The sequence below is a fragment of the Monodelphis domestica genome, chromosome 1 (assembly GCF_027887165.1).
Source record: "Monodelphis domestica isolate mMonDom1 chromosome 1, mMonDom1.pri, whole genome shotgun sequence".
Taxonomy (NCBI): Eukaryota; Metazoa; Chordata; class Mammalia; order Didelphimorphia; family Didelphidae; genus Monodelphis; species Monodelphis domestica.
In genome coordinates this window covers 639139828-639157606 of record NC_077227.1, presented here as the reverse complement: position 1 = coordinate 639157606, position 17779 = coordinate 639139828, and the positions used below count along the sequence as shown (strand labels likewise).

General features: G+C 34.9%; 1 protein-coding gene across 22 annotated transcripts in view; it reads left to right on the top strand.

Moving 5' to 3' along the window:
* The window catches only part of EHBP1 (EH domain binding protein 1), a 409225-nt gene that overhangs the window by 59193 nt on the left and 332253 nt on the right, over window positions 1-17779 (top strand). For 19 of the 22 annotated variants that reach the window (XM_056813942.1, XM_056813943.1, XM_003339679.4 and 16 more), the window contains exons 3-4: window positions 12748-12805; window positions 16775-16870. The exons of 1 other annotated variant lie outside the window; for it this stretch is intronic. In XM_056813942.1, the coding sequence (XP_056669920.1) occupies window positions 12748-12805; window positions 16775-16870 (154 nt within the window). Of the gene's footprint in view, window positions 1-12747; window positions 12806-15017; window positions 15049-15161; window positions 15309-16774; window positions 16871-17779 lie in introns of those variants that run through there. 2 more of the 22 variants (XM_056813944.1, XM_056813945.1) reach the window with 2 other exon arrangements.

Sequence of the window (17779 nt, the reverse complement as noted above, 5' to 3'; positions counted from 1 at the left end):
ATGAGGTTATATAGCAGCTGAACTTGGTACTATAGGATGAGACTTTATTACATGATCATTTTTAGCTCTCAAATCCAATATGACTCTATAGACAATTCTGCCATGTTGATCAAGCTTTTGTTTTTTTATTGGCAGTATGGGAGTATTGTAATCTGAAAAACACGGTATTATGATCCCTTATTGAATTAGGGACTCAATAATAGGTCTCATTTCGTCTATGTCTTCTTTACTCAAAGGGTATTGAGGAACACAAGGAACTAGTCCTTCCTTGGTTCTCACTATTCCTGGAGTAGCTGATTTCAATAGACCTACTCTGTGGAAGACTTTGCCCATAAATCTTCTGGTATATCCTCAGCAATAGGATAGATGGCAATATCCTCAGGAATAGGATAGATGGCATTCAACTCATTCTCTGCACTTACTGAATCTAAGAATAGCAATGGAAAAGCTTTCAGAGATTCTTCTGGGAGTTGTAATGATATACCCCCAGTGTCAGTACATTGAATCATTGCTCACAATTTACAAAGCAAGTCCCTCCTGAGAAGGTTGTGGACTCAAAGTTATCATTTTAGGTTGTAGTTTTGCCTACTCCCTCTGGTTTTCCAGTAGCTCCAATCACTTCCATAGTACCAACAGCTTTACAATCTTTAGGAAGACTTTGAAAAACTGATTTATTGGCTCCAGTATCCACCAAAAGATCATATATCTGATTCCCTATAGTAACAGAAACATAGGGCTCAGTACTATTTGGAGGTTGGAAGGTTTCAAGAATTGGTGCAAGCACAGTAACATCAGTATAAAGCTCAGTCATTTCTTGTCCATCCAAGTCAACATCTGCTTGAATTACATGACTTTCCCAGGATTTTGCATCATTAGCTTTTATATTACTCTTATTGGTCCTTAAATTCTCCATCTTAGTATCATTGTTTCCATTTACAATTTCATTATTATTATTTAGTTTATATTCTTCATTAATTTCTCTTATTCTACATTCATTAGAATTTTCTATTAAATTTATATTACAATGTTCTTTATCTGTACAATTATTTACACCAATTATATCATCCTTTGATTCAGTTAATTCATTTGTATCACCATGCATTTTAGTTTCATTACTCCCAATTTCATTTATCCTCAACTCATTATCAGTTATACCGCACTCATTTCTTCATTCTCATGTATTTAGGGGAAACCTTCATAAGGCACTAGCATTCTTACTCTGATCACCTTATACTACTTGGCTATATTTAGGTCTAACACCAGCATTTACCCAGGACTGCATAGTATTTAAATCTGGTGCTTGTTGTCCCTGGCAACCGGCATTCTGACATTGATTTGCATACTTATTTTGATTATTGCTATTATTATTATTAGAGTTCCATCTGTTATTATTATAATTATTACTACTCCAGTTATTGTATTCATTAAACCCATAATTTAATTCTAACCTGTTTCCTGAATGTAAAGTCCCTGTACAGATGTTCAATCTGATCACAAAGGAAACAGGGCCTAGGACCTGATCTCCTCTAATTAGGTTTATAAATGTTATTATTATACCTTGGCTGTCCAGATCTCAATGCAACCACAGCCTTTATTTCTTTAATTTCACTGTCTATCTTTCATTTCAGCTTCCTTTAATTTCCTTTTCAAGTCTTCAACAATGGTATCTCTCTCATCATTTTTATCTTCTAAGTTATTTATCAAATATGTGGCTTTTCTCCTTAAGTTATCAAGATCTAACTCTTCCCAGTCAGGGTAATTTGTTTTAAAAATTTTTCTTACATTTGGGACTGCATTCTTTTTTTTTTTTAAACCCTTACCTTCCGTCTTGGAGTCAATACTGTGTATTGGCTCCAAGGCAGAAGAGTGGTAAGGGTAGGCAATGGGGGTCAAGTGACTTGCCCAGGGTCACACAGCTGGGAAGTGTCTGAGGCCAGATTTGAACCTAGGACCTCCCGTCTCTAGGGCTAGCTCTCAATTCACTGAGCTACCCAGCTGCCCCCTTGGGACTGCATTCTTTACAAAGACCCTTTTAATGTGTGCAATTTTTTTTTCTTCCAGTGTAACCATCCCTAATAAAATATCAGCTGCCTCTGTTATCTTTTCTGGGAAAATTGCAGGAGCTTCAGAGATCTTCTGATTTATGGCCTCAAATTTTGACCATGAAATGGGCCTTTTAGTATATCTCCCCATTACATCTAGGATTGCATCTCTTTCTTTTACTAACATATCATAAGCCCCCTCATCTGATGTATCCAGCTTTAAATCCTCTGGCCAAGATTGTAATAAAGGATCTGTTCTTGTCTCCTGTATAAATTTTGTTCTCTCTTTGTCAAGACCTCTTTCATTAATAGGGCAAAATCATCAAAATCAGGATCATAAAAATCAATTGCCCTATGCATCTATTTAAGTTACTTTATTTGGTTCGTCATTGAAATTTGTTGTCTCAATAAACTGGTGTATTACTTCAAGCATGTCATTCAACTCCCTGGATCAGTTTCATTTTTAGTGGAATTTTGGAGATTTGATTAAATAATTTCTTTGATGACCCCTCTGTCTAAAATTTTGACTCTTAAATGATCTTTAGTTATATCTTGAAGTAAAAACATTTTGTGTGGGAACTATTATCAACAGAGCTATCTGAAATTGGAATGGGCTACTGGAGCAAGTTCAGAGTTCCCTATCACTGAAGACCTTTAAGCTAAGGCCAAATTAACCACCTGTTTTGGGGTGTTTTATAGGGGAGACCCTATCAGGTACAGGGGAGAAGGAATCTCAAATGCCATTTAGTACAACTCTGATGTTCTATGTTTCTGTTTAGTTCGATCAATTCTTTAAAGAATCTCTATCAGTTGATTCTAACCTTATGACTGAACTAATAGAGATATTCATGAGATAACTAAGTGGTACAGTGGATAGAGTGCTGGGCCTGGAGTCAGGAAAACTCATCTTTCTGAGTTTGAATCTCATCTCTTACATTTATTAGCTGTTTGACTCTGGACAAAATCACTTACCCTCTTTGCCTTGGTTTCCTCATTTGTAAAATGAGTTGGAGAAGGAAATGGTAAATTACTCCAGGAACTTTGTCAAGAAGACACCCAATGGGGCCATAAAGAGTCAGATATAACTAAAAACAACTGAACAACAGCAATGGCATTCATGTATAAGTAAAAATAATTAATAATTTAAAAATTATGTGATGTAAAAATGTCTGTTTTTAAGTTTATATTTGGATGTGTCTGATTCTAAAAATGTATTTCAAACTAATGAGCATATACTGTGAAGACCTGACCTATAAACAGTTAGGATAGTTACTTACCAATCAATTACTCTGCTTCAGGAATGTGGAGAGGGATAATATAGGAGTCTGGGATAGGTTTGTGTTTATTTTTAGACATGCACCAATATAAATAAATAAAAATCAGTCTTCTCCAAACCTTCTTAAAATTAGAGGAAAGAGTTAAACATTTAGGGCTTCATAGAGCTTCTGTATTGTATGCTAACTGTATAACAGAGTAAGACTAAAGAAGAGGATATACCAAAAAAGGAAGCTGTTAAGCAGATTAGGTGTGACTATTAAGCTTGATTATTAACTTTAATTCTAAAAATTAATTTAAATTTTTGAATCTTGAAATAGATTTTTCAGAGATTACATACTTATTACTAGCATTGTGATCATGGTCAAGGCACATAACCCCTCAGTCTCAGCTTCCTCACATGTAAAGGATAATACCAGCACCTTCTTGACAGAATTATTGTGAGGGTCAGATAAGTTAACATATAAAACACTTTGCAAACCATAAAGCACAATGTAAATGCTAACCAGGACCACCACCACCTTTATTAAGATTGAAAGTAAATAATTTATCTTTTACTCTTTACCCATACTCTGCTATTCTTCCCTGGAAACATCTAAATTTATCCTCTTTTCCCAATTTCCTCTGATGCCCCTTTGATATAGTTTTCTTTACCACCCACTGGACTAGTATAATAACCTCTTTACAGCTTTTTTGACATTTGTTATGTATTCCATTCTGTTTTCATACCACTGATATAATAAACTTCCTTATGAATAGATGTAGTCATATTATTTCTCTGCTAAACCATCCTCTGTGATTCTACATAGCCCATCATGGAAAGTTCACATTCCCTTGCTTGGTAGATGAGGCACTCCACAGGCTGGTGCTCCTTTACATTTATTCACATCTTATCGATGTCTGTCCCAAATGCTTTGTGTATTTTCTTGATTCCTTGCCTCTATGTTTCCTCTTTCACTGTATGCCTTCCATCTGCTGTATGTGACCAACCATGATTCTTCTCACCCAGCTATGTGACTACCTCCAGGTGGGAGAATGCAGGAGCTTATTCCTGTCTTTAGTAGATCCTTTCTCTCTGGATTCACTGTGTGCAGGTCAGATTAAGTAGGCAATCGACAACCCACTAGGCCAATTAATTGAACCCTACTCCCAGTTGTTCTTTGTTTTGGCCTTTCCCACCTCACTTCTACCCATATCTGGACTGACCTTTGTGAATTTGTGTTTTGTCTCTCTGCTAGAAAATTTTATAAGTCTATATGTCTATTTTAAATTTTGTCTCTTCCTCTGTATTTAACATAGGACTTTCTGCGCATACTTGGTAGGCATTTAATAAAGTTCTATTCATTTCCTCAAATTATCATTTTTCCATAATAATCATTGACTGCATAAATTTTCCTTTATTTTACAAGGTAATAATTTGTTTCTCTTATTTATAAATTGGATCTGTGAGGGCCTAAAGATTATCCAGTTATCTAAAAACCATATAGTGAGAAGCTATTCTCCTCATTCTTGGCATCCCCCAATCTTGTCTCAGTAAGTCAGTATCCAAAAAACATGTTTTCTATGTAGCCCTAGCTTTGGGGAAATGGTGTGTGATTTCCCTTTTTTTTTCTCCCACACCCAATCAGTTCTAATTAGTTAGTGGCAAGTGATTTGTAATAATTTTATGAGAAACTTCTTGCTGCTACAGTTTCTAGGGTAGAGAGGAAATTTTCATTACGAAGAAGCTTCATTTTTCATGGTCAAAGATTGATTATATGTATATGTCAGTGAAAACATACTATAGAAAGGAAGAGGCAGCATTTGTGGTTGCCTATTTAGTTATAATAATCTATAGCCCATGAATATTGTCTTTTCCTAGAATATTGTGGAAGTTGGTGTTGAGATTCCCCCCCCCCCCCCCCCAGGAATAGTATTTGCTGGCATCATTGCTATTACTTTATCCATCCTCCACCCCCATTTTTAATCTTTCTTGTGAAGTTGAGAAAATAATCATACGTGGTTACTCAAATTAGCTTAATAGTCTAAACATAATCAGAAAAGTTATATATGGCTTAGAACATAGCATACTGCCTGGCACATAATAAATCTTTAATAAATACTTGTCAATCAATTGATTAATATCTGATAAGATAGATAATTTAAAAAAGGTTAATAGCTTGGAATTTGGTAACTGAAATGCTTGAAGGATCATTTTGTTTTTTTCAAATTTAACCCAAGATTAAAATTTGATGCATTATAGCAAACAAGTTGATGATCTCTATCAATTTAAAGGCTTACCTCTAGATAAGATTTGTCTTTCTTCTTTTTGAGGTCTCTCCTTTTACCACATGGTCACAACTTGTTTTTCTAGGTTCTAAATATCTCTATATTTATATATAATTCTTCTATCTTCACTTTGTTGTTTTGACAAGTTGGTCTTTTTGATGTTTATCACACATACACTCCATCTTTTGGCTCTGTGTCCTATTACTGGAATATATTTCCTCCATTCCTCAGCCTTATAGAATCCTTCAAGATTTCTCCCTTCAAAAGTAGCTCAAGTTCTAACTTCTTCTACAAGCTACTTTCCTGATCATTCCAATTGCTTTTGTTATTTCCCACTAACTGCTTTGTGTTGTAAGGATAATTTTAGGGTTATTACCTAATCTAAATTAACTTTTAGTCGCCAGGGAATATCCCAAATAAAATACCCAAGTCAGTTTGCAAATTTATGGTGGTTTAATTAATATAGAGGGAAGGAATTAAGGAGAAGGGAGAGGGAAAAGATGTAGGATTTCTCCTGCCTGGCCTGTGCCAAAGAGAGTTCAAAGTCCTCTGCCACGAGGTCTCTGAAGAAGATTAGTTTCTTTCTAAGAGGATAGTGTTTGGAAGGTAAAGTAGGAAGAATAAGCCTAAACTCCGAGAGGGCTCAGTAAAGATGCCTCACCTTAACTAGGCTACGCAGCTTCCTCCAGTATAGTATCAAGGAAAACTCACCACTAAACCCGGACAATAGCAGCCGCCACCCAAGATGCCAAAACACTCAGCACGCTCTGCCAGTCACCTCTCTGCCACCAAAGAGGTCGGAAAGAGGAAGTGACGTGAAATATATAGATGGTTTTTACATCACTTTCCTGTGTCTCACATGTACCAATGGTAGCTTAAGCTTGACTTAGGACAACCCAGGGGTCTGTCAGTTGTTTCTGATTTGTCATTTCCTAGCACATGTCTGTCATAGGCCATCCTCCTAAATACTTAATCCTTATATATGGATGTAGACATTCCTGTTTTTATTAGACTAAGTAGGGTGGAGTAATCTAAAGTTTACAGTGTTAATTTTGTATTTAGGCTATATATGTATATGTACATAAATATATATTCCACAATATATGTATATTCTGTACATACATACATACATACATGATTTCTTCTCTTATGCAGTGTAAGCTTTTTTAGAACAGGAAGATTTCCAATTTTTTCCTCACAATTAGCATAATGCCTGGCAGATAGTAGGCATTTAATAAATTCTTGTGATTGATTTACTGAGTCTATAACACCTTCTTTCTCTCCCCCTTAGGAAACAAGTGAATTTAGTTAAATTTACCCCATATAGTCTTATTCTAGGCATTGTGTGAGAGAAAAAAATCTAATTCCTCATGAGGAATTTTTATTCTAGTAGGGGCAAGAAGACACATTTCTACACAGGAGCCTCTGCCTTCCATTGATATATGTTGTGAAAAGAATACTCAGTACTAATTTATCATGGGTTAATTCATTTAATTCAGGTGATCAGTACATATACTGTTGTGAACAAGAATCCTGGAGAAGAAATAAAGTAGCCTTCATACTCAATAAAAGGATAGGAAAAGCTATACTGGGGTATGATCTCAAAAATAATAGAATGATTACCATTCAAATCCAAGGTAAACCATTCTGCATTACAGTAATACAAGTCTAAGTGCCCATCACTGATCTGTGAGGCCAAAGTTGCTTAATTCTATGAAGACCTACAGTATCTTCTAGAAATAATACCAAAAAAAGTCACATTCATCATTATGGATTATAATACTAAAGAAGGAAATCAAAAGATAATTGAAATAACAGGCAGGTCTGACCTTTGGGTGCAGAATGCAAGAGGGCAAGGACTAATAGAATTTTGTCAAGACAACTCACTGGACATAGCAAACACTCTTTTTCAGTAGCCTAAAAAGTGATTCTATACCAGATGGTCATTATGAAATTAGATTAATTATATATATTTCAACCAAAGGTGGAGAAGCTCTATGCAGTCAGTTAAAACAAGATCTGGAGCTGACTATGCCTTAGATCATGAGCTTCTTTTAGACTTAAATAAAAGAAAGTTGGGAAAACCATCACATCCTCTAGCAATGATCTAAATAACATCCTTTATGAATATGAAGTGGAGGTGATGAATAGCTTTCAGGGATTAGATCTGGTAGTAGAGTGCCTGAGGAACTATGGATAGAGATTCATTCTACTGTATAGGAGGCAGCTACAAAAAACATCCCAAAGAAAAAGAAGAGTAAGAAAGTAAAATGACTGATTGATGAGGCCTTACAAGAAATAGATGGGAAAAGAAGGAAAGCAGAAGGCAGAGGAAAAAAGGAAAACTATACTCATCTAAATGCAGAATTCTAGAAAACAGCAAGGAGAGAGAAGGTTTTCTTAATAGGATGAGGACAAGACTTGATCTATTCAAGAAAATTGAGGTAACAAGGGAACATTTCATATAAAAATAGGCATGATAAAAGACAAAAATGGAAAGGACTTAACAAGTAGGAGAGTCTAAGACAAGGTGACAAGAATATATAAAACAACTACACAAGAAAGATTGTAACATACTAATAACCCTGATGGATGTCTTGGTTGTTGTCCTTCATACACAGAGTACCAAAATGAAATCACTATATTAGCATCAATGTTCAGTGTGTCCTACTGTGACTGATCAGACCAATGTGTCACCACAGGTTGATGACAGGTAACCCACATGGACATTTGGGATGGAAGTATCTCTAAATTTGTGCATCTTGTGTTTTTTTTTTTTACCTACTGCAATTCTGCTTTGCTCATGAAGCATAGCACTTTGACATGGGCATGCCATACAGGATGGCTCAGTATGTTCTGTGTTTCACAGTCAGTACCAAAGTTCTTCAGAGAGGCCTATAGAGTGTCTCTGTATTGCTTCTTTTGACTTCTGTGTAAGTGCTTGTCTTGGTGTACATTCTCCATAAAATAATCTTTTAGGCAAACGTATGTTTGGCTTTCAAACAACATGGCTAACCCATCAGAGCTATACTCTTTGCAGTAGCTTTTGAATACTTGGCAATTCACCTCAAGAATGGACCTTAGTGTCCAATACTTCTTATCTTCTTACCACTTGATCTTCAGAATCTTAATAAGAAAATTCAAGTGGAAGGGGTTCAGTGTCCTGGTATGGCCTGGTATTCTGTCCAGGTTTCACAGGCATACAACAATGAGGTCATCATAATGTCTCTTAGACCTTTAGTTTGATAGGCAGCCTGATATCTCTTGTCTCCCACACTTTCCTTCGGAGTCTCACATATATTGAGCTCTCTGGCAATATGTGAGTTAATGGGGTCACAAAGAGTTGAACGTGAAAGAATGCCTAAACAACAGCAACAACTTGTCAAGATGTCTTTGAATCCTGACTTTGTCATCCAGTGTGTTGTGTTTACTATCTCTCCCAGCTTAGATGAAGATGTCATCTATACCTTTAAAAAAGTCATTAATAGAAATATTAAACAGCATAGGGCCAATCACAGGTTTCCTCCTGGGGCACCTTCATTGGAAAGTTCTGCTAAGCTGACACTAAATCATTAACCGAATCTAGGCATGAAGAATGAATGAAAAAGTATTTAAGCCCTCACTGTGCATTAGGCATGTGTTTAATGACAGTGATAGGTCTGGTTCTTAATCCATTGAGTTTCCCAGTTGCTCCTTGGATAGGCTGTTCTTGTTTGTAATCCTAGTTCCTTTGCCTTCTGGAATATCATATTTCAAGCTCTGTGGAAGTTGCTAGATTTCATATGATCCTGACTGTGGCACCACAGTGTTTGAATTGTTTCTTTTTGGCTGTTTGAAGTTATTTTCTCCTTGATCCTAGAGCTCTGGAATTTGACTGTGATATTCCTATGAGTTTTTTAATTAGGATCTCTCTTAGGAGGTGATTGTTGGATTCTTTCAATTTCTATTTTATACTCTGTAGGATTTCATTGTATTTTCCTTGACAGTTTCCTGAAACACGATGTCTAAGTTCTTTCTTTCTTTTTTTTTTTAATATGGCTTTCAGGAAGTCCAATAATTCTTAGTTTTCCTTTCCTTGATTATTTTCTAGGTCAATTGTTTTCTCAGTGAGATATTTAACATTTTGTTCTATTTTTTCATCCTTTTGATTTTCTTTTTTTATTTGTTGGCATGCTATGGAGTCACTTGTTCAGTTCTAATTTTTAAGGAATGACTTCAGTGAGTTTTTGTACTTTTTGCATTTGGCCAATTTTTTTTTTGAAGGTATTATTTTTTCAAATTTTTTGGTGCCTTTTTTACTGACCTATTGACTGTTTTCACAATTTTCTTGCATTACTCTCATTTCTTTTCCCAATTTTCTATCTATCTCTTATTTAATCTCTAAAATCCTTTTTGAGATCATCCAGGAGTCCTTATTGGTCTTATACTCAATTTGCATTTTTCTTTAAGGCTTTTGAACTGCTTTGACATTGTTTTCTTTATTTTTTGTGTCTTGATCTCTATCCTTATAATAACTTGTATATATATATATATAATGCATATATAATAAGATTTTTTTGTTATCTATTCATTTTCCCCATTTTTTTTCTTGACCTTCAGTTAAATTTGATCCCTACTCCTAGAGTACAGGGGGCACTGTCCCAAGTTTCAGGTTTTAATTGCTGCTGTTTTCAAAGCTAGCTCTGGAGGTCTGTGGATTTTTGATACTTATAGTTTGGTATGATCTAAGGAGAGCAGTGTGGTCACTGCTGTCCTGGCCTTTGCTCTAATCTTTATCCAAGAAGGGACCTGTAGCCACCAGCACTAGCACTTCTCCTAGTCCTGGGACTATGACCCACTCTCCTGAAGTCTTAGTTGCTAGTACTCCTCTTTACTTTATAATTTGGACTAGATCCTGTGCTCCCATATGGCTACAAATGCTATCTTCATTTTTGGTTCTGGGATTGTGATCTGCAGCTAAGGCATCGGTTACATAATAGGGGCCTAAACTGAGCTCCAGCAAAGGAGCCCCACCAATCTCCTGACTATATGTCCAGGTTCCTCCCCTCTCAGCTCCCCCCATTACCTACCTCCCCATCCACGGGCTGAGAGCTCTTTTTTTAAAAATTATTTTCCCCCAATTACATATAAAAACAATTTTTAAATATTCTCTTAAAATATTTGAGTTTCAAATTCTTTCACTCCTTCCACTCTCTCTCTCATTTCCTTATACCACTCCTACCTCCCTGAGATGGTAAGCAATCTGATAGATTCTACATATGCATTCATGTAAAGTATTTTTCCTTATTAGTCATTTTGTGGAAGACATCACAGTTCTTTAAGCTATTTCTTTGGCCAGTGCAGCTGCCTCCAAGGTCTAGTGATGGCCAGGGTGCGGCCTGCACTGTGTGATCTGTGTTGTGTTCCAGGCTTGACTACCATCCAGTTGAAGCAAAACCTTTCCTGCTGACTGCAGATTGCCTTGTACTAGAAAATTGTTTCACTCCAACTTTTTTTGGTTCTTCTATTCTGGAATTCTATTGTAGGGCATTATATTAGAGTTTTTTTGGAGGAAATTTAGGAGAGCTCAGCTGTGTGCTTCTCTTCTACATCACATTGGCTCTGCTTTCACAATAATATTGCATTATATTCATGTACCACAGTTTGATTAACTATTCAGATGATGGTTATTTATTTTGTTACCAAATGTTTGCTTTCACAAAAAGTGGCACTATAAATATTGTGTTGTATATGAGAACATTCTTCTTATCAGTAGCTTCCTAGGGGTATAAGCTTAGTAATGGAGTGTCTAGGTCAAAGTGTATGGCCATTTTAATTCCAAATTGTTTCCAAAATGGTTGAATTGATTCACAATTCCACTTGCAATGAACCAGTGTATCTGTCTTCCAACAGCCCTTCAATACTGACTCATTTTCTTTTGTCACTATTGCCAGCTTTCAGTGTGAGGTAAAACTTCAGAGTTATTTTGATTTGCATTTTTCTTATTATCAGCATTATGGAGTAATCTTTCATGTGGATGCTAATACTGTTCAGTTCTTTTGAGAATTATTTGTTTATATCCTTTGGCCACTTATTATAGAGCAAAAATCATTAATGTTAAATATATGTTAATTATATTTATATTGGATACCAAATCCTTATTTGAGAAATTTGATAGAAAATTTTCCCCCATTTGATTGCTTCTCTTATTAGATGCATTAATTTTAACTATAGGAATATTTCAATTTCTTATAACCAAACTTACAATTTTATCTTTTACAATTTCTTTTAACTCTTTTTTTTTTTGGTTAAGAATCTTACCCATAGTTGAGAGAGATATTACATTTGCCTCCTTTCTTTTTTTTTAGTAGAATAATCTTTAATGTTAAGATCATGCATCTATTTTGAATGTATTACAATATATGATGTAAAGTGTTGTTGTTAAGCTTAACTTCTGCCAAACTGCTTTCCATTTTTCCTAGCAATTTTTATCAAATAGGGAAAAACAATTATTGTCTTTTATCTCAACCATAACCCTCTTCTGGAGTTCCCTATTACTGTTGAGGCTACCACCATCCTTCCAGACCCTCAGGTTCATTCTCACAGTCATATCCTCAGTTATTTACTTTTGCTTATCCCATATGTCTAATTATCTGACAAATCTTGTTGTTTCTATATAGTATTTCATATAAACATTTCCTTCTTCCCATCCACATAGATACCACCCTAATTTAGGCTTTCAGTTCTTTCCTGGACTCATACAATATCCTCATAATTGATCTCCCTGCCTCAATATTTTTTCTATACCAGTCGGTCTTCTAGACAGTTCTAATATGGCTTCCACATTTTGCATAGCCCTCTTCTCTCCAACTCCTCTTTATGTGTTTATTTCTCTCATTAAAATGTAAGCTTCTTGGGGACAAGGACAATTCTTTCATGATTGTAATTGTCTTTATCACTTGGCATGTGGAAAGCACTTCAAAAATGTTCTGTCTGTCTCTAGCTGTCTGTGTGTCCTGAGCACTCAATTCCATGCCTGTGACATAATAAGCATTTAATAAATGATTTATGATTTTTTTTAGTTAAGGATACTTTTTCCTTGTTTAAGATATCTTATGTTTATAATTTAAATGATTAAAAAACCTATTTAATCTTGTTTATGTCTTCCCCCCTCCCCCAATAGGCAACCAGATAAACTGGTAGTTGTTTGGACGAGAAGAAGTCGAAGAAAATCTTCTAAGGTTAGTATCTTACTAAACTACCAAACCCATTCTGTCTGAATTCAATTCAAAATTTAGATGTATTTATATGAGTTTTAAAATTTAATTAACTAAATGATAGAATCATACATTAACAGTTGTTCATAGTAAAGCATAATGATACAATTTTGTTTTTTATACTTGACCTTTGATTTCATTGCCATGGGGAAATCCAGAGAGGAACCCTTCTTTACCCCCCCCCCCCCCCCCCGTCTCCCCCCACCTCCCCATTCCCTCAGCCCTTCACTTCCAAAGCAAATCAGCACCTGCTCTGCAACTTTAATCTTAATGCATTTACCTGAGACACTGAAATATAAGGTGATTTTTTCAGGGTAGTACATTAAATATTTGTTGATGATAGGAATTTAATCGAGGCTCTAATCTAGGCTCCTCTTTATCCCATGTTATCTACACCCATGTTATCAAATTCAGAAGAGAAATGGAGATTAGTATCTACACCCATGTTATCAAATTCAGAAGAGAAATGGAGATTAGTAGAGTGTACATCAGTATCTCTGGAGTCACATATTACTCTAGAAAACCAAATATTAGCATTATCCATCTTTTGTGGTTTTTTATTTATTTTGTTAAATATTTCCTAATTATATTTTCATTTGGTTCACCCACATCAGGGAGTGACCAGCAGTGTGTTTGATACCTCTGTGTACCATAGGTTTTTATATAATAGATGAATTAGAGGTGAAATAAACCAAAATTTTGTTTTCACATCTAATATCAATTTATTAAGCATTAAGTGCTCTACTATGCACTAGGTACTTGGAAAAAGTTATAAAAATGAAATAATACCTATTCATAAGGAACTTATGTTCTAGTGGCAGAAGAAAATAAATGCATAAGATAATATGTATATCAAAAATATAAAAGTTGTTAACTAGAAATAAATATAGTTAAGTGTACAAGATAGTTTAAGAGGAAAGGCACTAGCAATTTGGAACAGAAAAGGCTTCCTTTGCTTGAGGGGTATGTTGAAAGAAGGAAAGGATTTTATGAAGCAGAGATTGTGAGGGAATTCAGTCCTGGCATGTGGGACAGTCATGAAGACAGGACAAAGGAATATGTAAGGAATAAAGAGCAGGCTGATCTGGCTGGACTGCACTCTAGTGGATAGTATTCTGAAATATAAATAAGGATCTGCTTTTTATTCTTGATGCTGAAAGGATCTCTACTGGTTATATTTTGACTTAGAAAACCACAAATTAACATTATCTATGTTGCATTGTATTTTTATTTATTTTGGTAAAAATTTCACAATTATATTTTTAAATGGTTTGGACTATGTGACTAGGGAGTTCTGAAGCAAGAATTTATGAATTTGTTACCTCTACTGTAGACTGTTGATCAACGGGACCAGGGCTTATATTCTTCTTGTCTTATATCCGTGGTGACGAACCTATGGCCATGAGCTAGAGGGGGCACTTAGAGCCCTCCCTGTGGGCCTGCATGACATTGCCCCAGCATAGAGTTTGCCAGAGTTTGTTACTAGAAAGCCAGAGTGAGTCAGGGCTGTTCTGTTCTCCTCCCCCTCTTCACAGGCACCTGAGGACATTTCTCACATCACCCGCCCCTCTAAAAGTTCACCATCACTGTCTTATATTATTTCTAACAATCTTATTTTATTTGGTCCTGAATTAAATAAAGACATGAGTAACTCAGTTTCTCAATACCTTAGTTGTTTGTTTTTTTTTTCCAGCTATAGAATGAAGTTAAGGCCTGTGCCCTTGATATTTTGTAATGATAAGTGAACTAAATGGTATCCTTAAAGAATTGATGTTATTCAGGAAAGCTTGTGTTAGTCTTTAAAAAAATTATTATTAGTTCAGTACTTCAAACATTTATGATATCATTTCAAGTTAATAAGTATTAATTAAATACCTACTCTATAAACAGTCAGAATACTGGGATACTAACAATCCCACATTTGTTGTCAGTAAGTTTATATTCTACTAGAGGGGAAGAACATGTAAATGAATATAAATTCTCCTGATTAAGAAGTTATACTGGCTCCCTTTGGCCTCTAGGACCAAATATAAACTCTTTTGACAGACATTTTAAGACCTTCACAATCAGGTTCTACTCTACCTTTCTAGACTTAATTAATATGATTCTCCTTCATAGTCTTTGTTCTAGTCAGTCAATTTGCTGTATGTAGTTTCTTTTCATGCCTTTTGTTCAGAAGCTGACCTTGCATTGTACCTGATATATATGTAAGTGCCCAGTATTTCTTTTTCTTCCCTTTCCCTTTCAATTCCCATGTCCCTTTTCTTTCTCCATCTACAATCTCAATCTCTTGGTACCTATTTTCTTTTCTACAATTTAGGCCCACCCTGGATGAAAATCCAGGCAAGGAGGCTGTAAAGGAATGGTATGGTGGGAGGAGAAATTGAGAAAGAAGGTTCATGAAAATCTAGAGAAGAGAGCATCCAGGAGAAGAGAATAATCAGTAATATCAAAGGCTTCTGAAGAGGTGAAGAAGGATGGATATTTAGAAAAAGCCAATAGATTTGATAGTTTCAGTCAGAGGAAAAATTTAGAAGCTAGATTATAAATCTTAAAATATATAAATATATACATATGTATATGTTTATACATAATTAATTAACAGAAAACAAAAAATCCCCACATTTATATACATACAATGGAACAGAGTATTCTGCCTGATACCATCTTTAAAAAACACACACACACACAATAAATTCTATATATTACTATCAGAACTGTCTTTCTTGTTTGTCTCCTAAACTTCTATCCTCTTCTACATTAAAAAAGTTTCAATGACCCTCACTATTGTTAACAGCCTTTGCTTAATACTCACAACAAAATAGATAGGCAAGAGGAAGCCCTCACAATGGCCATGTTCAAAAACACTTTATCTCTTTCTATACCCTGTGTCCATCACTCCTTCATGTTAGGTTTTCTGGAGGCATGAATTGCAGTGGTCAGAGTTTTTACTTCTTTCATAGTTACTTTTCTTTATAATGTTGCTAGCTTTGCATAAATTATTCTACTGTTTTTGTTGACTTCCCTGGATCAGTTAATATTTCTCAGCATTCTCTGAAATAATTTCCCCCATCTTTTTTATGTTACAATGCTGGGCCTGGGTTCTGGAAGACTGGAGTTCACATTCAGCCTTAGACACTTATTAGTTATTTAACTGTGAGCAAATCACTTAGCCTATTTGCTCCAGTTTCCTCTTTAAAACAGGAATGGTAGTAGGACCCACATTATTGTTCCAGAGTTGTTCTGAGGCTCAAATGAGATAATAATTGTAGAATACTTAGTACAATGCCTGGCATATAGTAAACACTATTGAAATGTTAGTTATTATTAATTAGCTTTTCCAGAAATTTGTGTTATGTCTTCTCTTTTGTATGAATATTGAACTATGAATAATGATACCATTTACTAACTCTGGCAGTTAAATAGCATAGTAGATAGAACACTGAGTCTAGAGTCAGGAAGACCTGAGTTCAAATCCAGCCTCAGGAACTTATTAGCTATGTAACCCTGGACAAGTCAGTTAACCTTGTTTGCCTTAGTTTTCTCATCTGTAAAATGAGCTAGAAAAGGAAATGGGAAACTGCTCCAGTACCCTTTCCATGGGGTCATAAGGAATGGAAAGAGGGCTATACATGACTGAAATGAGTGAACAACTTATTAACTTGTGGACTGAGTTACCATTCATTTTACTTATATGACTTCAGTTGATAGTGGATTATAGATTTTAAGAATAGGTAAGTAGCATGATACACATTTAATTATTGTAAAAATTAAAATAATAGAGTAAAAATTATCTGTCTGGAAGAGACTGGAAATAACACTTTGCTTCCTCTTGAAACTAATAGATATATGTGTATATGGGCCTGTGTGCATACATGTACATGTTTATGTGTGTGTAGAGAGACAGAGTTTAATTATATTTATTTGTTGTAGGCTCATAGTTGGCAACCTGGAATAAAAAATCCATACCGCGGTGTGGTCGTGTGGCCTGTTCCTGAAAACATTGAAATTACTGTTACTCTTTTTAAGGTAAGCTTCATTTATATATTTTGTTTTTCCTAATATAATAATGTAAGTTCATTGAGGGGTATAAATATATTATTTTCATCTTTGTATGATCAGCTTACTAGCTTAGCTTTTGGCATATAGTAGATGTTTATTAAGTGTTTGCAGTTTGATTTGATACATTGCAAAATATATTTTTACATATTTCATGATTTTTTCCTCAGTATCATTTGCAGTCTTTTTCCCATTGAATCCAAGCAATTATAATGAATATAATTGCTGTTAGAGACACTGGCAGGTTTTTAAGGGTGGCATATGATACAATGTCTCATATAAGTCGGGCAATTTAGACTTCCTTCTTCCCTGCCACCCACCTGTGTATATGTATGTATATACCTATCAATACATACACATTTATTCATATATATATATATATATATGTAATTGTGTGTCTGTGCTTGTATATATGCATGCATTTATGCACATATATTCATACACATACAATAATTATACATAGACACACATATGTGTATGTATTCCTAAGCTCTGCTTTTCTGGTTTAGAATTACTTGGTACAAGATATATATTTGAAAATTAGCATTTTTTACATTTTAATATATACAATTTGTTGTTGCTTTATATTACATAATTATACAATTAAAATAATTGCATTTTGTTCTTTTAAATTAAAGTTTAACAGCAATATAGAACAGTGAATTGAGAACTAGCCTTGAAATTAGAAAAGACCTGTCTTCTGTTATTTTCCCTACTCATACTTTAACCATTTATAAATCACTCAACCTCTCAAGGTGCCAGCCAGCTCTCTAAGATAACATATAAACAAGTTACTGATCTGTATTTAGTAAAAGAAGTTTCTCTACCACTTATTCCCTTAATAATGATGAAATCACAGGTCCAGACCCCCAAAATTAT